The 22,517-nt window shown below is 41.8% G+C and overlaps 1 protein-coding gene across 2 annotated transcripts in view; it reads left to right on the plus strand.

The window, feature by feature from the left end:
• Positions 1–706: 706 nt before the first annotated feature.
• The window catches only part of TOPAZ1 (testis and ovary specific TOPAZ 1), a 110,644-nt gene continuing 88,833 nt past the window's right edge, over positions 707–22,517 (plus strand). The window contains exons 1-6 of one of the 2 annotated variants that reach the window (XM_045005290.1): positions 1,105–1,219; positions 1,310–1,521; positions 4,346–6,884; positions 12,290–12,357; positions 12,652–12,782; positions 15,355–15,422. In XM_045005290.1, the coding sequence (XP_044861225.1) occupies positions 1,311–1,521; positions 4,346–6,884; positions 12,290–12,357; positions 12,652–12,782; positions 15,355–15,422 (3,017 nt within the window). In that variant the 5' untranslated portion in view covers positions 1,105–1,219; position 1,310. Of the gene's footprint in view, positions 816–1,104; positions 1,220–1,309; positions 1,522–4,345; positions 6,885–12,289; positions 12,358–12,651; positions 12,783–15,354; positions 15,423–22,517 lie in introns of those variants that run through there. The other variant, XM_045005291.1, reaches the window with a different exon arrangement.

The raw sequence follows: 22,517 nt of genomic DNA on the forward strand, positions 1-22,517 counted from the left end.
TTAAAATAAACTTTCAGACCGTATTTAGTACTGATAATGTGCTATTTGTGGCGATTTTGTATTCAAATATCTTGCTTTAAAGAAACAAAAAGAAGGGGAAAGACTCCTCCACAAAGGGTAACTAACTTATGACCTGACACACCCAAAGCCTACTGGTGAGGAAGGGGACAGGTTGAGATCCTAACTAGTCAGTTCCCATTTTAGACAGTGGAGGGCCCCTCCTTCTTTCCGTGCGCCTGAGTAGGTCTGTAGCCTCCACGTCTTCCTTGCAAAGGGACTAGAGATTCCTCTTTCTCTCCTGCGAGCTCTTGCTTCCTAATGCTGACTATGCCGTGCACGCTACCTAGGGAGTAGAGGCTGCATTTTTGCCACCCGTTTACTCGATTTACCCCGCTCTGGCTTGGACAAAGCAGGGACCAATCTCCCCTCAAGTGAGTGTGGGAGCGGTCGGGAGCAGGTGCCCCAGCATACGGAGCCGGGGCAGCTGAACTGATCTCAAGCTAGCGACAGAGAAACGGGGAACAGCAGCCTCGCTAGGTACTAGGGGCACCTCCCAGAACTGCCGCCTGGAGAAGCTCGAGAAACGCTGTGGCTAGTAGTGGTTAGGCGCCTTTTTCACAGCTCGGCCTCCGCCCTGCGCCTGCGCAGCTCTCCCTGCCGCGTGACCCTGCGTAGGGGTCCGCGCGCCGCCCTGGCTGCTTCTGGGCGAGCGCGTGAGGGGAGCGCGCGACGGGGCCTAGTCTTGGCAAAGGCGCCGGCTGAGTGAATGGGGTGGCGGGGCGCTGCGGGGACACGGCTGGAAGCCGCAGGGCAGGGTGAGCAGATAGGCGGGTGTGAGAGCCGGAGCGGCTGCCGCCCGGCTTAGGTGCGGGCTGTGAGGGGCTGCAGGCAGATCTGTATTTGTGCTCACGGATCTTTAGTTTGTGGAGGGCGCGGAATTCAGAGCCCTCGGGGCGGGGTGGAGCTCGTGAAATCTTTTCTCTGGGTCGGCAAGAGACTCCGAACAGCAGGCGGCTGGGGGCAGGTCCCCACCCACTTCCTCTCCAGGCAGGTGTAGCTTTCTGTCAGAATCCTGCTGCTCGGCTAGGGGCACCACCGCTCAAGTGTGAGCCCTCCTGGTCCTGGTGCACTGGGAGCTGTGTTTAGGAGGCGACTCAGGTTGTCCCCGAGTTTCCTCACCACCGGTCCTGCTTTCTCCCCAAATACTGAGGCTGGCCAGGTTGGTTTGTGGTATAGCTGGGGGACTGGTTTCTGCCGTGGCTAAAGGCAGTTTTTTTGCAGAACCTGGGGGCCCTTTCTCTCCCTGCAGGATGCCACAGCTAAGATCTCGGAAAGTGCAACTAAACAGGGAGGCACTGACTGCTGCGATGGGGCCCTGCCCACAACCTGTGGCTGCAGAGATGGGAGCCCACTCTGAGGACTTATCTGTGGCCAAGGGGAACCCTCAGCAGGAGGCGAAGAGTAAAGCAGTGCATTCCTTATCCTGCTCTTCATCACCTATCCTGTTCTCCAAAGTCCCATGTGAGCAGCTCACACTCCCAGCAGTAGCATCTGTGGAGGAGCAACATGGGACTAATACGAGGCTTGTAGGTAAAAGAAAGGAAGGGGGACGAGGCTGCAGAGGAAGAGGCATTGCTGCTGCTGGAGGCAGAAGAGAAGCAGCTTTACAGGTTTCAGACCATGCTGCAATTAAAGTCTGGGAGAAGGTGATGGTGCCAGTAGGGAAGTGTTGGGAAAAGGCTATCCGTAGAAAGAGAGGACAGGGATTGCAGCAGTTTCCCCCTAGAACTAGGTTGGAAGAGAAATCGGCAACAGGGATTGAGGGAAAACTAAGAAGTAGCTCCTCAGCAAAATTGGGGCTGTTGGGGCCCCAAGAGGGTTTAGGAAGCCCAGGGAAAAAGAGCAGACATTCCTTAATGGAATTGAAGCTACAAATTCCATACACCCAGGAAGAACTGGTGAGCCCAGAGAGGAGTGACAGATGCACCTTGTCAGAACCAGTAGCACTGGAGCTTGGGAAGGATGCAGGGAGCCTGATGGCACTGGATGTGCAAATCCCAGACTCTGAGAAGGAAGCAGTGAGCCTGAGTGAGAGGAGCCAATGCACCTTGGTAGAACTGGGGCTTCAGGAGGAAGTGAGGAGGCAGGGAAAAGGGAGCCAGTGCTCATTTTCAGAACCAAGAGTGCTGAGGCCCAAGGAGGGAGAAGAGAGCCCAGTGAAAAGGGTCAGATGTTCGTTGGCAGGGACAGAGTCTTGGGTAAAAGCAGGGAGCCTGCGGAAGAGAGGCAGGCGCTCCTTATCTGTCCTGGGACCCCAGGAGAAAGTAGGGAGCCCAGGGAAGAGGGACAGATGTTTTTTAACAGAGGTCAGGATGTCAGGGCCTATAGATGAAAAAAGGAGTCTGGGAAAAAAGGGTGGGCAGTCTTTGGTGGAAGTGAAACTAAAGAGCCCAGGGAAGAGGGGCAGACACTCATTGGCAGTGCTGCAGCCACAGAGACTAAGCCTCCGAGAAGAACCAGTAATCCCAGGAAAGCGGTTCAGGCGTTCCTTGCAACTACAATACTCAGGCACCCAGGAGGAAGTAGGAAGCCTGGGGAAGAGGAGGGGTAAGCACTCATGCACCACTGAGGAATCACATCTCCAGATCTCAGGTCCCTAGGAGAGTACAGGTAGCTCAAGGATAAGGGGCAGGCATTCCATGGTGGTACTGCAGCCACACAGTCTAGGCCTCCATGAGGGAGCATGTAGCCCTGGAAGGAGAGGTAGGAGCTCTTCTGTGGAACTATGACTACCAGGGCCCCAGAAGGAAGCAGGGACCTGTGGGGAAAAGGGTAGAACTGACTTGGAGGGAGCAGGAACCTCAGGACACAGGAAGAGGAGCAGGGCCTCCTCAGCAGATGAAAGGGTGAAGATGGTGATCCAGGCTCCTTCTCAGTCAAGGCTGATATGTGGGAAGGATTATGAAGCCCAGTGCTGGAGGCCAGGCAGGGGTTCTGCTGCTGGAAATACTCGAGGGAGCAGATGAGGGAAGATGGAGCAGTAACAGGTTGTAGGGCAAGAAGTGGGTTCTACACCCACTGATGATCTGTTCATTAGTAGAGTAGAGGACAATGGTGAGAGACAGAAAGATGGAAAGGAAGAGGCTGTGGGTTCAGCTGAACTAAAATTAAAGATCAGAAAGCCTAGTAAGATTTTATAAATATGCGGGTTGGGAACTAGGAGCATTGTTGTTGCCTCTAATTTCTTGATGGAAATACGAACTTTTCTCTGTATTGTTGAAAATAGTAGTATGTATTTGAGCCCTTTTTCAGATAGGCATAATTTATTGCAATAGGAAAAACTTAAATACTGAAATTATGATCTATTTTGAAAATTTGAGATCTTATTAAACAAGCACCTTAGTTTAGTGGTTTTCAGCCTTTTTTCATTTGCGGACCCTTCAAAAATTTAGAATGGAGGTACGAACTGCTTCGGAAATCTTAGACATATACCTCTACCCTGATATAACGCTGTCCTCAGGAGCCAAAAAATCTTACTGCGTTATATCGAACTTGCTTTGATCTGCCAGAGCACTGCTTTACCGTGTTATATCCGAATTCGTATTATATTGGGTCGCCTTATGTCGGGGTAAAGGTGTAGTATGTGGTCCCTCCCCCCGCCCCTCAACCACAGCTTGAAAGCTATTGCTTTAGTTTAATGATTACGTGAAGTATTATTAACTTTCTCACAGAGTTTTACCAATATTTTTTCTGATTTGCAGTGAAATGTTCACAAATACAATTTTTAGATATAACGAATACTTCCTGTTAAAAGAACAGTAATTTGCTTAGTATAATAAAGAATTTGTCTTTCTGGTTCTTCTTGAATTAAATTTTTAAACAGGTGCTTTTTTTTTGTTTATTTGTTTTGCTCGGGTGATCTTGAACACATTGTAATTTATGAATATATTTATTTCAACACATAATATGTGAACAAAAGGCTTTACCTAAAATTTAAAAGTGGGAATAGTATCTAGCATTTTCTTGCAAAAATACTTTAGTTTGATTTGCCAGTTGGGATATGTTTGAAGTTCTTTCAATTTTTTTTCTTATAACAGCCTAGCATTCTGTAAAGACTTTATATAACAGATATTTTAAGCCAGTTAATATGCTAGTTATTTCCTGTATGTAAATATGTTAGAATGTAACACAACTACATTTCACCTCTATAGTTTTTATTTGGTAGATAATAGTCTTGAAGAACCATGTTTGTAGTATTTTTTTCTAAAAAGGCAATAGTTCAGTTTTTTCTTAAAGCACTTGTATTAATGTGTAAGACTGACTGTGATCCTTTTTTTTAAATCAGCAAAGAAAAAAATAGTAGAAGTTAAGGAAGACTCAGATGCGCAGGATGGAAAGCAGCTAGAGACTGATCTAAATATATCAAAAGAATATAACATAAAGAAACCACTAGTAGCTTACTCTGAATCTCTCCAGGAAGCTAAGTCAGATGGCACTAAGAGCAAGGCACCAGTATGTCCGGGTTTAAAAAGGGGATCTGCAGTACAGGGTAACAAGAGAAGAAATAGAATCACCAAGATCAGATGTTTACAGAATTTGAATGTAAAAGTAACAGAAAATAAAGTGACAAAGAGCAGACTGGTAAAGTCTAAGGATGAAAAATGCAGAGAAACCCCAAATTATAATAGCTTGCCTTCCACAGTAGAAAAGAATCCAGTTGTAAAATTATATGACTGTCGTTACCTTAATACATTTGTAAAGTCTTCAGTTGATGCAACCAACTGCCGTTACAAAATTGGTGGTGGATTCTTGCATGTAGCACAGGGTAAGAGAGAGACTTTTTGTCCTGACAGTGTTATGGGACAGAGTGATATGAATAGCAAGCTTAATGTAATGCAGATGTCCACACAGAAAAGTATATCATTTGACAAAGAAGGAATATGCCAAAATAGAAAAAATTGTCAAAATGAAAACAGTAAGTGCTTGAGGGAAAGAAAGTGGAATATTGATAGAAAGCCCAGGAAAAGGATGAAACTTTTTGAAAAATCATCAGTCCAGAATGTTCTCCCAGGTATGGACAACAAATACTGTGAATATGAGTTACATACGGAAGATAAAACTGCCACAACAGACTCTTTAGCAGTTTTAGAGTTAAATAGCAATGACACTACTTCCTCATCTTCATTTGATCAAAAATCAGATCCCCATCTAGAACCAAATACTCAAGAAGCACAAAATGGTTGTACTGCCTCGGTTAATAGAAAAATGCACTTGAAACCCTGTGCAACAGAAGGTAGTTTTGAGAAGAGACTTGAGTTATCTGAAATTGCAAAAGGAGAAAAGGGTGGTTTTGATTCAGAAAGTAAAGAACAACAAGACCGCTCGAATACCTTAAATAGTCCAGAAGTAGTTACTTTGGTCAGTGACATCATTTCTGATTACTACAATGATGCCAGTTGCCAAAAGAAAGAGAGGATAGTGTCAAATGAAAAATTTAAAAGTAATGTTGAGAAATTACAGCTATATAGCTGTCAAAGAATAGTACCAATGTCTGGTAAAAATGTTTGGCCTCGTGAATCATGTGCTAGAACTTCGGAATGGTTTCATAAAAATCACGTGTCTGTCCTGGAAGCAAAAACTTCAACTTCTGTTTCTCAGAAATGCTCATATGAAAACAGTACTGAAGCTGTAAGAGATACGGTTTTAACTGATAACTCCAGGCAATTAGATTTAAGTATGGTAGAGGCAGAAAGTGTCAAAGAATCTGCGTGTAAAATAACAATGGATTCTAACTTTGAATGTCTGACTTCTGTTAGAACACCAGAGTCGTCATTATTGGATATCTGTGGGACTCTGAGAGTCACCTGTAATGAAAATCTAGAGTCATCGGTGGATAGTAGTCCCATAGCTTCTAAGTCTGAAGCTGTCCATGAAGCTCAGGTGATCTTAAATTTGGCAGTAAAACAAAAACAAGATGATAAAAACAAAGGAGCTTTAACAAAGAAAAATCGGATGATGGCTCTCCAGGATGGTATATCTGAAGATGACAATAGAAGTAAAATGATTGTTAATCATAAGACATCAATGATGAAAAAAACAGTTACAATTCCAAACTTAATGAAAATGTTAAACCCGGGAAATCTATCAAATTTCAAAATTCCTTTACGCAAAAATAAAACTGAATCCAGGAACGTGGACTATGTTAGATCATTAGATAAAGAAACATACAGTCCACTGGAATGCCTTCACAAATCTGCTGCTGCTTCAGCAAGGCAGAACAGAGCCGAGGAGAATTCCTCTGTGGTAGTCTCTGAGCAGCAACCTATCTCTGAAGAGGCAGATATCTCTGTAATCCCCTTAAAGGAAAATGCTGACCAAATGATCAGTAAGGACTTTGGCAGTGGTGGTTCTGAAAGTCTTTCAAACGAAATAAATATACTTTCTGAACATGTTTCTACATATCAGTGTGCTTCTCTTGAGGGAGAATTGGATTCATCTGCTCTTGAGGATGTTACTGACTCTTCTGTTACTGCACCTATAGAGCAAAGTCGCACACTAGATTATTCCAGTAAAACAGTTGACCGTTCTGTTTCATTAGAAATGCATGATGATGATAAAAAGAAATCAAGAATGGATCTTGCACAGAGTAAGATTAAAAACTTTCCAGATGTTCTTAAGGCTTATGAAGATGATATTCTTGTGATTGATGTAATTCAGGATGACCCTGACCTTTTTGGAACCACTGATGAAGGGGAGCTTGCATTGACAATGAACCATCTGACTGAAAAGCACTGTAATATCAGTACTACCTCGGAGGAAAAACAGGATGTCAAGCCAAAATGCCTTATCCTTCCAGAAACTAAGGATTCAAGGGATTACTTTAGGTATGCATATCATTGCTTTACCTTCATAAAAATATTTGTGTAATACGGAGTACGTTGAGACATCAATTTAGTTTAGTCCAAGTATTCAGGTTTCCCCAAAAATGCTGTATATGTGTATGTTTAGTAGAGTGGGCAGCACAGTTATGCATTCAATATGAACAGAAACAGTTTCATGAAACTGAAAAAAAAAATCAGCAAAAATGGACTTTGGGAATTTAAACATTTTTTGGCAAAATTCTGAATCCAAACACAGCGTATGGTTACTGCATGAGAACCAGAAAGTAAAACTGATTATAAACCAAAGTAACTGAATTGGTCAGGCTGAGTGAAATGGGAAAAAAAATGCTGAAAAGGAAATTCATTATTTAAAGTTCTTTTTAAGTAAGATGTGGGAGTAATACTGGTAATGCTGAAATGATGTATATATGAATTATCTCATTAGTGTCCTCTTAATGATAGCTTTATGTTGTAGTATGGCATTTTAAAATATTTTTAACTCTATTATTATACCTTCTGCTGTTTCTGCATTCCCATGAGTAAGTGATTTTGGTTATCCAGATAGTAACAATACGTTTTTCTCACATGCTGAATAGTTTTTAAAACTATAATTTTTCTACTAGGTTCTAGTCAATATTTTTACCATTCTTGCATTGTGGTGTTTGATCTACACATTGAGATCAGAGTAAGGCACAGTAAAGGAGGGAGAGCAGAATTACATGTACTAGCAACCTTGTATAAATGTCAGCTCACCATGTGTGTTTAGAGAGAGACTCAAAATCTTTTTATTGCTGCTTGATATATTAGCTGTTGTACAACATTGGTAATCTTATGAGAAAAGTGTAAAACTTGCATAGAGGTTTATAGTACAGGATTTTCTCCAAAGACCTGAAGACAAGTGCCTTCCTGTTCAATTTTTATTTGCTTCCTCTGTTTATGCTCTTTGCTCCCTGTCATCTTTACCTTTTTTAGGTTAATACTACAACTAACATTTTAAACTTTTTTTTTAAAATATTGCCAATTTCTTACCTTGAAATCCTCCTTGACAGTTATCTCCCTCTCCCTTTCCTGAAACTATGGTGTACAAAGGAGGAAAGTAGGAAGTTAGCTTAGGGTAGTGCTGAAGTGTGATATTTAAATATCCACTTTAAAGTTTAATTTTAACTATGTATCTTAGAATCTAACTTTTGACAAATAAAGTAGCAGCAGCAGCACAACCCCCCCCCCCCAAAATCCAAAGACCTTTAAGACAGTTTAACTCATGCAGATAAATGTTGGTCTCAGGGTTTGACAGTTTAGTGCTCCAAGAAGGTGACTTTATTATTAATAGAATATGAAGTTTTGTGTTCCCAGACGAAGTGATAGATCATATTTCGGTATTGCAACAGTATTTCTCACATGTTGCCTTACCACTGATCCTTAAGCATGAGCTAGGGGAAATATGTCCAAGGATCAGTTCCCATACCCATTTATTCATGGTTTTTCATGTGCTCCTAACCAAGGGTGAAAGCTTGTGGTGACTGCTGTAGTTTGAGATCCCAGTTATCACATGCTCATAACCAGGGGTCAGACTGAGAAGGGAAAAGGTGGGAGGTGCTCTTCCAAGATCTTCCCTGGTAAGGCACCAAAATGAGACACTGCCCACCATGCATTTTGCAGACGTTCAGAATGTTTTTGCATGCTCTCTAAACTCCACTGAGGTCTTTGAACTTGGCTCCCCCTTGGTGGGGTTTCAGTATGCCCTGGGCTTTTCTGGCTCCTTGATTTGAGAAAAAATAATTGGTGGTATCTCCCCAGTGCCGCCACCTTTTGGCATCAAGATGAGACTTGACTCACAGTATATTGTATAGATCTGTCATTCTTCCTCTCCTTACATACATGAGGAATGAAATAATTTAAATGTCAACATTATTAATTATCACTGGGATATGAGTTAACACCTTAATGGAAGAACAAATATCAGACCTATTGTTCCCAGTCTCTAGAGACCAGATTTTTCTGCCTTGGTTACATTTGGTTCACGTTTTTGATGTTTTCTTCACAACTATAACAGCTTAGAAAATTTGTTTTTTTAAAAAGAAGCTGTGATTCTGAAGAACAAAGTAGTAGCTTCGGAGAAGTGCTGGTACAGTTAATTGGTACCCCTCCCCCCCACCTGTTTCTGAGCCCTGGCTCATTCCAAAATACTCACCTTTGGGCTGAAACGTTCTGTTCTTGGTCTGTACCTGAATATGACTTTTTGGTGTTTTGAAAGAGAAAAAAGTCAGTTAAATAATTTTTCCTCATTGTTAAACAACAAAAAACAAACAAAAAACAAACAAACAAAAAACCCTAAACATCCTTCAGGGAAAGCTTGAAAAAACATTTGAGAACCATTTAGTTTTTAAAAGATCTGAAATACACCATATCATGGTGCATATATAGCTGAAAATACTTTTTAAAAGGTGGCCTTAAATGTTGCTATGATACAAAGCTAGCTAATTGTATATGATTTACATAGCAGGTCTGGTCAAAACATACAGGTGCTTAAAAGCTAGAGGAGGTTGTTCCACCTCTCAGGCCATGAGGCCTAAAGTAAAATACTCAGGGCTGGGAGCCTAAAACTTCTGAGCTCTTTTCCCTGTTAGTTGTTGTGTAATATTTGCTCTTATATAATACTTCCGTAAAATTTTCTTAGGTTTCACAGCATCTCTATACAGTAGGTAAATATAACTCCCATTGTATAAATGCTGAAATTGAGGCTCATAAATTAAGAACAAGATTATCCACTCTAATTCAGGCCTGCTCAACTGATGGCTGGGGTTGACAGTCTGGTTGGTCCAGAAAAAGATGATACTTCACCCATCTTGTCTCTAAAAATGAAAATATAGGATTCTGAAGCTTGTCAGAACCTTCCCTTGATTTGCCATGGAAAGTTAGTTATATCAGCTTGCCATATTCTTGCATCATACATTCTATAATTTATGCTCTATAACTAGCTTTTTCCTCCTAACTCAAAATCGAGGAGCTAATAGACTGTTAGTTGCTATAATGGGCCAGTTCTTTCTTGTCTCTAGGCTTCTTGGAGGAGTCAGAGCATTGAAACCATGTGAATGGTAGTTGCTCTATCCTGATGAATATGTTCTCTATGTGCAGCAACTTTAAGGGTTTACCCTTTCACATTTTTCATCTCAGATAAGTTTTTGGACATAAAGCAGAATTGTTTCCACTGCTATGAGTTCTAGCATAGCATTTTCTAGCTTCAGTCACAGTGATTACTTAAGTTGATACAATACAATATGCCCTGTGTCTTGCCTGTTTTGGTCTCTTTAAGAATGACCCTGAGGCCTGGTCTACACTAGGGGTGGGGGGGTCGAACTAAGGTACGCAAGTTCAGCTACGCGAATAGCGTAGCTGAACTCGAACTACCTTAGTTCGAACTACTCACCCGTCCAGACGCCGTGGGATCGAAGTCCGCGGCTCCCCCGTCGACTCCGCCACCGCCGTTCACGGTGGTGGAGTTCCGGAGTCAACGGGAGCGCGTTTGGAGTTCGATGTATCGCGTCTAGACGAGACGTGATATATCAAACTCCGAGAAGTCGAATGCTACCCGCCGACCCGGGCGGGTAGTATAGACGTAACCTGAGTCTGCTTCTTGTGTGTGGATGACAAGCAAAACGATATCTTTTTGATAATTGTTTCCAGTGTTCAAACCTGACTAGCAAAGCAGTCTACATGGTGAAGATCACCCCAGAATAGCTCATTTGCCTCTAGGGCATCAACAGGAGCTCCTGTACTTAAACAGTAAAGTGTGAAAATCTTTCTAAATTCAGCCTTTATGATAGGGAAATCTCATTTTTGCTATCTAGAATAAAAAGCGCTTAGTTATGGTTGATTCAGTACACAATAATGTGAAGAGTTTCTTGTCTAAACTTGGCCTGCAGCATGCCATTTGAAAAGCCCACGTTCACTATACTATCTAAATTCAAGCCAAGCATGTTGACTGGAGCTATTCCAATTCCTAAACCTTCTAATACTATTTCTATGGGATACCATCAGCTGTTCTATATTTCCATGTGCTACACCAACAACGACGGTATATTTTCCAGTCCTGCATGAATGTGATGTACATAGGCTTTTTACTCAGATGTAGGCCTGTGAATGGATCATCAGCAAGTACTGTAATCTAAATTTCTGAGGCAACCTCAGTTGTTTCTATAAAGTCTTTCATGCTTATTTTAAGATACTTTGAGCCAAGATTTAGGGCTATTTCAAATCTCTAAAAATAAAATAATGTTTGGCAGGTAAGCAGCTCTCCTGACATTGATTTTACAGAGCGGTTAATAATTGTGAACAAAATAACACATTGTCTGATCCTTTGCATTTCATATGACTAACAAAGATGTCACATTTTGTGGGGAGAAACACTTATAAAAAGACTGCCGTTTATCAGAAAGCTTTGTATAGTTTCTGCAAAGTAAACATTTTGTTTGACGTGAAACTCATTGATAATTAACTTTCAATGAATTTTGTCAGTCCACTGAGATATTTGTATTTAAGCCAAGTGTCTATCTACATTGACTTGCGCATAAGTACTCAACCTTGTACTCTGTTAGCTAAATTTCCCCAAGGTAGAATGTTTCCATTCCTACCTGCCCTCTCTGATCACCTTGCTAAGACTGGCAGCTCATTACTGCTGTACCATGATGTTGCTCAGTATGCCCCCAGGTCTCCTCTGCTGCCTTATGCAGTTTCTTGCCTGCTGAGTAATTCTGGTTGCACTTTTCAGATAACACTTTTACTTGTTTGTGGTTTCTGGAAATAGGAAATTTTCAGATTGTACCAATATTTAAGCCACAATATTTGTTGAATGCAGTATTCTTCTTTTCCTAGCTTAAATTTTGTAGTATTGCCGTACTGTGTTTCACTCCAGAAGTGGGTGAAGTCTACGTAAATTAGTAACATTTTCAATAAGTACCTTTTGGGATTCATCTTGCAGGAAAAGTGTTATAAATATTTTGAAATTGGTGAACTGGTTAACTAACACAGTATTTACAAATCTTCCTTATTTTCTGTACCTGCTGGATTTGTCTGACCTTTGATGTGAAAGATTCCCCCAACAATATTTTAGGCAAAGGTGTGTTGAGGAGAAAAGCCAAAATTGAAGAACTTTAATAATGTAAATATTACTACTATAGTTACGATAATACTAAAACAATTGTGAATGTGCTTAGACGGGGGAATTTTCAAGGAAAGCAATATGTGAGTGTAGAAAAGCCAACTCATAGTGGGACGTTATGCTGTAAACATGTTCTGTCCATAGCTGAAAGCATTCATTGTTGGACTGGAAAGCTTTGATTTTCTGTAGCTAGGTTAGATTAGTCTGCCTCTTTACTAGAGATTTGAAATGTACTTTTTGTTTAAAACAGAGAGAGTCCCATTCAAGAATCTGGAACATTGAAATCTGTCACAGATTCATATGATGCACTGCTGATGGGTAAGAATGGAACTTTTTAAAATGCGTAGTTAGGGAGAACAGATATGTAGGTATTCAGTAGCAAAACCCATACCTTAATTTTCTAAAATAAATTAGAAAATTTGTTAGATCAATAGTATATCCCTTCTTGCTTCTCTATTACTGTAATATTTATTTTGAAGAAACTCTTTAAGCTTTCATATTGAAATAATTTTATACAAATTTCACATTTAGGAAGCAATATGAGTTCTTAAATTTGATTGCTATAACAGCTTAGTATGGAAGACTTCGCAGTAATATGTTCCACCTTTTCAGCTAATAAGATTCAAAAACATGATTCCTCAAGTGGAAGCTGTCCTTTGGGAGGTGTAATTGAGGAGTCTTTTGAGGATGGGCAGCTGGTTGAATCCGATGAACTCTTAAAGGATTCTCATATGGATGAGAAGGTACTAAAGAAAATACATTGCATTATGTCACAAACTAATCTAGGCAGGAATGAAAGTAGTCCACATAGAAAATCCTAATAACTAATGGCATTTCATAGTCATGTTACATTTTAATTTTATGTAGTAAAGGGTATAGCTGCTTTTCTAAAAGAGGGTTTTATTGATTACTTTGATATGTTCTGTAGACCGGGTCAGAGTCTTATTTGACAAACTATTTTTCTGTTTTGTTACTGACACTTCAATTTAAAATTTTAACTTGAATAAGATATTACCATATTAATTATGGTAACATTACTCATGTCTTACCAATAATATAAATCAGGTTATTCTAATAAAAATATGCACAAACACTGCATTATATGTCCATTAAGACTGGTCTGTATATAACATACCTAACAAAAAGCAAGAAAAGCAAGGAAATGAAGTTATGGCATCACCTTCCTCTAAGCAGCCCAGGGTAGGTTAAGTTGTAAAATTAATTCTGTTGCATCTTGGCAGGTGCTCAGCTCAGGTAGTGATCAACAGGGGATCTGGTTCCCTGATAAACTAGAATTGGAAGCAAATTTGCTTTAGTGTGTGGGTGCTGTTTGGTACTGATGGCCTGTGATACAGAGGAGGTCAGACTAGATGATCTGGTGGTCCCTTTTGACCTTAAATTGTGACTCCATCTCCTAAAGAAAATGGGGAATGGGGTCAGGGCTCCTAATGTCAGAGGCTGTGGGTAGACAAACCCTCTCTTCACCACACATTTAATCCTCATATGAGGGAGGATGATTGAGCCCCTGCAACGGGCTGGGACCAGGTTAACGGTGAGAGAAGTGATAATAGTACTCCACTGCAAGGTATGGATTACAGAAGAAGGAAGGATGACCTGTACTATATGAGTAATTCCAAGATAGCTCCTATATGTGTTACTTAATAAAGTTGCAGCCTAGTTAAGCCACGTTCCTGATGTCTTGTCTTGTCTTCCTGTAGTGTCCAAGACAGGAATATATACCAGGGGTGGCCAGACTGTGGCTCAGGAGCGGCATGTGGCTCTTTTACAATTACATTGCCATTCTCCACCTACCAGACTTGGGAGCATGGGACCTCTGCCTTGCAGCAGGGTTGTGGGGTAGGGGCTTCTGCCTAGTGGGGAGAGGAGTCTCAGGGCTACTGCCCCGCGGGCATGCCTTCTGGGGCTCAAGTCTTCAGCAGGAATGGGGTTGAAGCCCCGAGTCCCAGCAGGTGCACCCCGGCTCCCGAACTCATGAAGATTGTCGTACGCAGCTCAGAGACTCAGTAAGTTTGGCAACCCCTGGTATATACCCTCTACTCCTCACCCCAAGGTATAAACTTTGCCACTTGAACAACCATCATATAACACATCATAACCTCCAACTGTTCCCCAATAAGGATGGAAAATCAGTCATTCATGTTTGGAGAAGGAGAGGGTTGAATGAAGAATATTTGTTTTGAGTGTCCTTGCCAATTTTTGTGTTTTCAGCAACATTTTCCTGTTTCTTCTCTTTCCTGTGGTTGTGTGAAAAATCCAACAAACTTCAGGTGAAACTAACTATATGGGAAAAACATGAAACAGAGACTATGGACAATCTGAAAAGGGTGTTTTTCCTCTAATCTTTCATTTATAATAATCTTTCATGTAGCAGTATTAGCTTAAGAAAAAGTCAGATGAATGTAAATTTGTTTCCCTTTAGATAACAGTAGTTGCTATTATCTGCATTAGATTTTGTGTAGTAAAAGATAACTGCTCATATTTGAGCCCCCATTAAAGTGGAAATGATATGCAGAAACTTTGTGTTTGTAAAATATTATATGTACAAAAAAGAACTAGATGATAAGTTCATGCATAGATGCCAACTTCCCCTCTTTCCCATGTGTGCTCGACCCCTCCCTCTGCCCCCAGCTCCACCCCCACTCCACCCCTTCCACACGGCCCCGCCTCTTCCCACCCCCTTTCCAACTCCTTCCCCAAATTCCTGCCCTGGCCCCACCTCTTCCCTGCCTCCTCCACTGAGCATGCCGCGTCCCTGCTTCTCCTCCCCCTCCCCAAGCGTGCTAACGCTGCCAAACAGCTGTTTGGCAGTGGCTGGGCAGGAAGCTCTGGGAGGTAGGCAGAGGAGCGGGGACGTGGCACACTGAGGAGAAGAGGAGGAGGTGAGGTGGGGGGTGAGGGAAGCTTGGCTGCCAGTAGGTGCAGAGCACCCATTAATTTTTCCCTGTGGATGCTTCAGCCCCGGAGCACCATGGAGTCGACGCCTATGAATTCATGGAGAATGGGGCCATCAATAGCTATTAGGCAAGAGATGGTTTCCCTAGCCTCTTGTTTGCCAGAAGCTGGGAATGGGCGACAGAATGGATCACTTGATGATTACCTGTTTTGTTCATTCCATCTGGGGCACCTGGCATTTGCCACTGTTGGAAGACAGAATACTGTGGTAGATGGACCTTTGGTCTGACCCAGTATGTCCGTTATTATGTTCTTACACTGGGCACAATTATGAAAGATTGTTTGATATACAGGATAGAGTTATCTGAATTTACATTTATTTAAACTATAATCATTTCACAGTACAGCTTTTCAGGCAAGTTGGCCGCTATAAAAGAAGAAAAAGTAAATATTCATGAAGCTGAAAAAAGGTACGTGTGGTGACATACCTTTGAGTAATGTATGCTATTTCTTCTTGAGTAATGTATGCTAATGATAAAGTGAAAAGCAACTTTTTTTTACCAAATCCCGTCAGTCTGATTTTATTTACTCTTTTTTCACTTTATATCATCACTGTTTATGTAAAAAATTAAACTGACATCACTTAATATGTTTACAGAGCCAGAAGTATCAGAGGTGTAATGTAGTTACTGTTATATCCTGGTATAAGTGGACGGAATTTTGATTGTCTGCAGTTAATTTATTTTGTCTGATGTATCTCAGTGTCTTATCTATTCAAGCATCTCAGAATGAATGTAGTTGAAAATGTATTCCAGTATGGATGATCAGTCTTGAGGTGGTGAACTATAAAGTAGTAGTATTGACTATTTGGATTTGCTGTCTTGTAGAACTAATAATTTGACAAAATTAAAATAATCCAGGAAATAATTGGCTGAGATAAGATTTTGTCTAAAACTGCTCAAGTTCATATATTGGCTAGTTTTTTACTAGAATATGGCAATGCAAAATTCTAGCAACTCTGTAGAAAACACATTTTTACATCTATTATTATGTTGATTTATATAATAGCTTGTTTGGAACGGCAAGACATTTTGTGTCTAGACACTTCATAATAAAAGATTGGAAATGGAGGGGAAATCTAAATGGAAAAATTGAGAAATTTTCAAACTGAAGAGGGAGGAGACTTTTTTTTCCAAATCAAGTTGTAGCCTAGTTCTTCCAAAAACAGGCAAAATGCTTAAATTGTTGTAATTCTCATTACTATGAAAGATCATAGTCAGTTGCTAACTGTGGCTAGTGTGAGCGTTGCAAGAATAGAGGTATGAGTCTTTCATTCTGTAGTGTCACCAGTTCTAGCAGTACTGGACATTGGCTCTCCAGTATTTATAATATAGATATCGGGAGTGACAGAGGTGGTATTCTTATTAGTTTCACTCAGTATTTTCAACAATAGAAATAGTTTTGTTTCCTAATCCTAGTGTTCAGATAAATTGTATGCCTGTCACACTACAAATATTTATTTCCATTGAAAACGATTCCCCAGGCTGTGACAAAATGTATTGTCAATGCTTACAAAATCCACTTATATTTGACCAGCAGGAAACTTTTCCAGGTTAATGTCATCAACTTCTGCAGAAGCTAAGCTTTTGTTTTTTTTAATTAACTTTTTAGCTCTTAAGCTTATTTAAGTTTAAGATTGCAAAAGTAATCTTGCAAATGTGAACCCAGGGTTAAACCATGAAGTATATCTGCCAGTTCATAGTCAGCCTAAGTTTGTCTGCTGCTGCTCAAAGATTTTCTAAGCTGTCACAGAGTGAAAATAGAGTGTAAATGTTCACTGCTGCTGTTTAGAACTGTGCAGCAGTCAAAGAATTGGATCAATATCTGTCCGTTCTAGCATGGGAATTCTTTGAGCTGTAGCAGTCAGGCTGCAGAAACTACGTGCTGTGTCCCTGAGATAGCAAGACACTTAAGCACATACTTAAATTCAAGTATGTCCAGTTGAAATCACTGGAACTTAAGCGTGTGCTTGTGTGCTTTGTGAACTTGGATTGACTCAAAAGCTGAGAGTGGAGAAAATCTTTTGAGAAACACATGTATTCGGTGCAGCCTCCAGGAAACTGGAGGAAAGGTAGGGTAACTAAAGTTTGAGTCACTCGCTCAGCAACCAGGAGGCTCTGGAAAGTGGGAAAGAGAGAGAGACAGGCTATCGCTACACTACAGAGTTTAGAGCATTGCATCTGCACTGCAGACACTCTAAGCCAACAGGAAATAGCTCTCCCATTGACTTAATTACTCTAGCTCCTGTGAGCTATGGTAGCTATTTCAGCAGGAGAAGCTCTCCCATTGACATAGCACTGTTGACACTGGCACTTAGGTCTTTATAGTTGTCGCCACTACACAGATAGGTAGACTACACTGGGCACAAATGTATTTGCATCTGATTTTTATTCTATTTATAAAATACTGCAAGTAATAAAATCCCATTGCTTTAGCGTGTTTCTCCTGATATAGCATTGGAATAAAGATGTACTCCTTTACTTGAAATGCACATTTTGCAGAGTAGAGAACAAACAGAATCTTAAAATTCAGCTTGTGGGGTAGTCAGCTAAATTACTTTACACAGCTGAACTGAAAGAAATTTGATTTAATGACAATCTACTTATAGCATCAGAGCAAAAAAGGTTGACTATGAACCAATTAATTTACCATCTTGACAAATCAAAAATTGTGAACAAGTTTAGAAGAGTGGTAGCCTGGAAAAGGTTGGCTAATGGACAGAAATAATTAAGAAAAACAAACTTTTTCAACAAGAATGAACTAAAATAATGATGTACCTCTCTTAACAAGGACATGCACAAAAATCCAGTATACCAGCAGTGCATGTGTTTGCAAACTGGAATAGGGTCTGGGGAATAAATTTTCTTTTTTTCTCTTTTTTAACCATTTAACAAATACACTTTCTCTATGCTAAGGTTCACAGATCTGTTATAATGTGTACTTCTGCGTCTTTACAGCTTGGGGACAGAACCAGACCTGTCAGTCACTAGCAGCATAGGAATGCTCCTTCTCCTGAAGTTCCTTCTAGTTTTACCTGCCACCACAGCAGCTGGCAGCTTAGCCATACCCCCCTGCTGTAGACATTTCCTGAGAAAAATTCCAAGCTTTATTTCAAATTTTTAGACTAATGGTTTGTTTCAGTAACTCCTCTGTGTCCAGCTATGTCTGAGGGTTGTGCTTGATTTTTAGGGTGATTGTTCCACTTCCCCTTTGAGGGATTTGTGGTAGTTGGTGTCCCTGCAAGCTTCAGGGTCAGAGCTAGGCCAAAAAAAGTCTGTGTTCTTCACTGGGGAGATTGTCTGGCTCTGTGGGCAGAGGTAGTTTCCCTTACAACCCACTCTGGGTGGCGTGACTTCATCTCCTCTTCCCTGGGTAAGGAGGGAACTGCCTGTCAGGATCAGAGAAGCTGGCTCTTCTGAGCAAGAAGCAGCCCAGCCTGGGCAGAGTTGTTTTGGTTCCCTGCCCCCCAGCAGGAAAGGACACAGGCAAAATTGGAAAAGAACTGGCTCTGAGACAAGTAGCCTCCACTCTCTCCATCTCCACATGGGGACTGGATTCAGGAGGGCAACACGACAAATGAAAGACTGCACTTGAAGTTCCTATAGTCCATACCAGCCACCACACCTCTGACTGTGGAGTTCAGCCACCTCCTGCTCCAACCTCTCCCTCCACTTCCCTACAGGTTGTGGATGGAAGACACCAGAGGCAGCATGGATACCATCACTGGAGAATGTGGTAAGGGGGCCTATCCGTCTCCCTCTACTGCCACTTCTATAGCAGGTGCATCTTCCCCCCCACCCAAGAGAATCCCGACTCGTATCCCAGGACAAGAACACCAGACAAATCAGACCTGCTGGACCATGTAGAGCCCATGCAACATAGAGGGACATAGCTTCTAGGAAGCCCATACTTGAGCTTCAGACCAGTGCCTTCCTTGACAGACCCATAAGGGGCACATGTTGTGTTAATTCAGATGAAATAAATGGGCAAAGAGTAAAAGGTGTTGACGTGACCTGTAACTGCCCAATGCTAAATTGTTTTAAACAAGGTTTGGGGTTTAGTCAACCGACCTCGGCCTACTTAGTACTATGGCAAACGTGTAATTAAAAATCTTTTAAATCTTTTATTAAAGATACCAAAAAACAAAGGAAAACAGTTAAAACAAACTTGAAATATAAAAAATATTTTTTTCATTTATAACAACATCCCCTATTCCCTTTTCTTGTAACTGTAGAGAAAATTTTAGAGGGGAAAATCCCTTTATTTCAACAGTCTCTTAGATAGTAATAACTGCCCTTTTTGGAAAAGAGAGAGAAGAAGTTTGTCGAGATGGGCTGGAGCTATTGTTGAAATCTAGTCCTGTTTCCTAGAAGACAAAACAAGACACACACAAAAGGGGAAAGAAAAGAACAGCAAAGATAGAAAATGCAGCTTGTCTCTCTGGTATTGACTCACTTGCAACCTTACTGCTGGAGAAACACTGACATCCCACTGTCTTATCAGCCACTCTGAGAGCTGGCACACTTGTACCAGGATCAGTCTATTTAGGGTATTGCTTTTAGTTGCCTCTCTGGTCACAGGCTTACAGCAGTGTTGCAAAGTATGCAGTCATGGCTGGCTAAGACAGACTCTTATTGGATAGAAGGAAAAAGAGAGGGGTAGGAAAAGAGAAGAAATAAGGTGAGGAAGGAAGAGGACACATTGGGAATTGGGGGGTGATGCAAAGTCTCCAGATGGTGTTCAAGAGTTAGCTGGATCTGGTGGAGGAGGTGGTGTCGTCTGGGTCCAGCCCGGTCTGGTTAGGACATTTTAGGATTAGGATGAAAAAGGCACAGTGGCATTCTACTGAATCCCAAGGTCCAAGGATCTGGTTGGGATAGCAGCCATGATGGTGAAGCTTGCTCCTTCCCCTTCTTGCTTGTTTTTTAGTCAACCAGTGTTCACATCTATTCCCTCAAAGTCTCTTTGAGGATCCCCAAAAGGAATGTGGGTGGAATAGCCCAGCTTCTGATTATTTTGTCCACTAATTAGGCCCAATTTCTGATAAACCAATTTTGGTTCATGGATTTCCCATACTTCTCTTATTTACCAGGTTTCATCTTAATCCAGTCCTGGAATTATATCAGTAGGCCTCTTTGTTCGGACTAATTTAGTCTTTTGGCCCTTTTTCACCTTTTCCCATCAACACACATTGTTCTAGGTTATTGTGACAGTTTATAGACTTTTCATAGTTGAGCTCACACTTAATGTAAATGCAGGAGGCAAATAAACCCAGCCTTTCTGAGGGCTGGGAGATCACTAACCATGTGTAATATTTTCAGAGTAATAGCTCAATTTCACTCCTCCCTCTGAAGCACTATTATGTGGACAGACTCCCAAAAGGAGTTTTTCATCTTCACAGCATGCAGCAGGGCAGATAATCCTTAGCTCTTAATTTCCCTGCTCACCCTCAAAGAGTTTAGCATGGCAGATCAGTGCAGAAAAGACCCGGACATAAATATATGCTGATTCCTTTAGGCAGAGGTACACACAACCCCATAAAGGGAATTCTTTCTCCTTAAGGGAGGAAGGCCCAGCATTCCAAATCTGAGTTAGAGAATCAGATCATAAAATAAATTTGAAACAGTTACCTGCTCCCCACCAAAAAAAAAAAAAAAAAAAAAAACCAAAGGATAGACTCTTTCAGGCAAGTGTTACTGGGTATTGTAAAACTATGCGTAGGAGCTTGGCAGCTGCCTTAGAGAAGCTATAGTTATATATCCATCCTTATGCACCCTGGGAAGTTGTAACAGTGGGATAGGAATTTCCTGCCATGTCTAAAACACTGGGAAGGTATCAGGTTGTCATCCTGAACTGCTGGTGTGGGTCATGATGCCATAACTGTTGGGCTGTCGTTCCCAGCTATTGCTGTGGGTCATTATACCCTAATGTCCAGGTTATTGTTCCCAGCTTCTGTAACAGGTTGCCATATCTTACCTCTACCACCTCCATCCAGCAGATGGCTGTGGAGTATGAGGGACAGAGGCTCAGATGTGCAATAAGGGGTCTCTTGCCCACTGTTTTTGCATGCCAGCGTCTCCCACACTTCTTGACATCTGGGCTGCTTCCCCCCACCTCCGTTTGGAGGAGGATCAGAGTTTTGGAGCCAAATGGTTTGGCCATGACCCCTCAACTCCTGCTTGCTTCCAGTTTCTCTGCCTTTGTGGCAGTGCAGAGATGATGGCTTTTACAGCTCCCACTTTCACATTTGTCTAAGGAGGACTTTTTTTGTCAAAATGCGGGGCAGTGGTGAACAGTGATCTCCCTCCCATCCCTTTCTCCCTCCTGGGCTAGTTTTTGAGCTGGGTGTTGAAACCCCCCAGAGCCTCAGCTGTAGTGCCTCTCTACTGGCTCCTCTGCACCTTCCAGGTATGGCAGAGTGGCCTAAAAGACACTGAATGAAATCCAGACAGTGCTTTATCTATGTGACTCCCCTCCCAAGCATGGCAGACAACAATTTATGCCTAACCTGCACTCAGCCTTTCGTCTCTAACTCTGTTAGGTCTCGGGGTATGGAGTTGGACAGGCATGTGGGATTCTCTGCTGCAGCTCTGATGTGGGAAAAATGGACCAGGAGTCTATGGGTAGAGCAGGGAGAGGCTCCAAGGACAAGAAGGTCCCCAGTCAACCAACTCGGGTAATTCTCAAGTGTCCCCTGGAGAACAGAGGGCAGAATTGTGGAGTCACAAATCTTCCCCCCCCCCCCAAAAAAAGTCCTAAAATGGGTTTTGAGCACCCTGGGGGGGGGGAAAGTAGGGCTCATAAGCACACAGCCCCCTTTGCAGTTTGGCTGGGAAGGGTCTGGAAGAGTTCCCCCCCACACACCTCCTGGGGGAATGGGATCCAACCAGCAAGAATTCAGGAAGAGAGCTCATGAGAGGACTTTGGACCCTCAGCAAGGCTACCTGCAAAAGACATCACCAAAGCCGCAACAGCTTGTACGCTGTAAGCAAGCTAAAAATCAAAGATAGCAAAAAATGCAAAGGAAAATATAAAAGATCTAGGAGGTATGAGTCCTGACTCCTCTTTCTCCTCCCACTCCATAACAGAAGATGAATTGTCTGGAGGATGGGCTCTAATTCCAATCAGGACCAGAGGAAGACTTAGCAAAGGTTTTTTCCCCCTGAGAAATTGGAGGCTATGTGCAACAAGGTTGTATCCACTGTTCAGATTCAACCTGAACAAAATATCAAGAGTAAGCCTCTGAGCAAATTTATTCCCTCGAAATCGTCCCCTGGGGCCATGATTCCCCTACATTCCTCTTTTGAGGAAGTAATCAGGGATGAATGGGATAAGCCAGAGGACGGCAAGTACATCTTAGGTTCTATAGGATCCAGGAACCAAAAGTGTCAATTACTGAGATGCCAAAGATTGACAGTGTCCCTGGCTAAAGTTATGGTTATCCCCTCAGAAGGGAGTTCTATCCTAAGGACCTCACAGAAGGAAAAAAATGGAGGCCACTCAAG

The sequence above is a fragment of the Mauremys mutica genome, chromosome 2, assembly GCF_020497125.1.
Source record: "Mauremys mutica isolate MM-2020 ecotype Southern chromosome 2, ASM2049712v1, whole genome shotgun sequence".
NCBI classification, from domain to species: Eukaryota; Metazoa; Chordata; order Testudines; family Geoemydidae; genus Mauremys; species Mauremys mutica.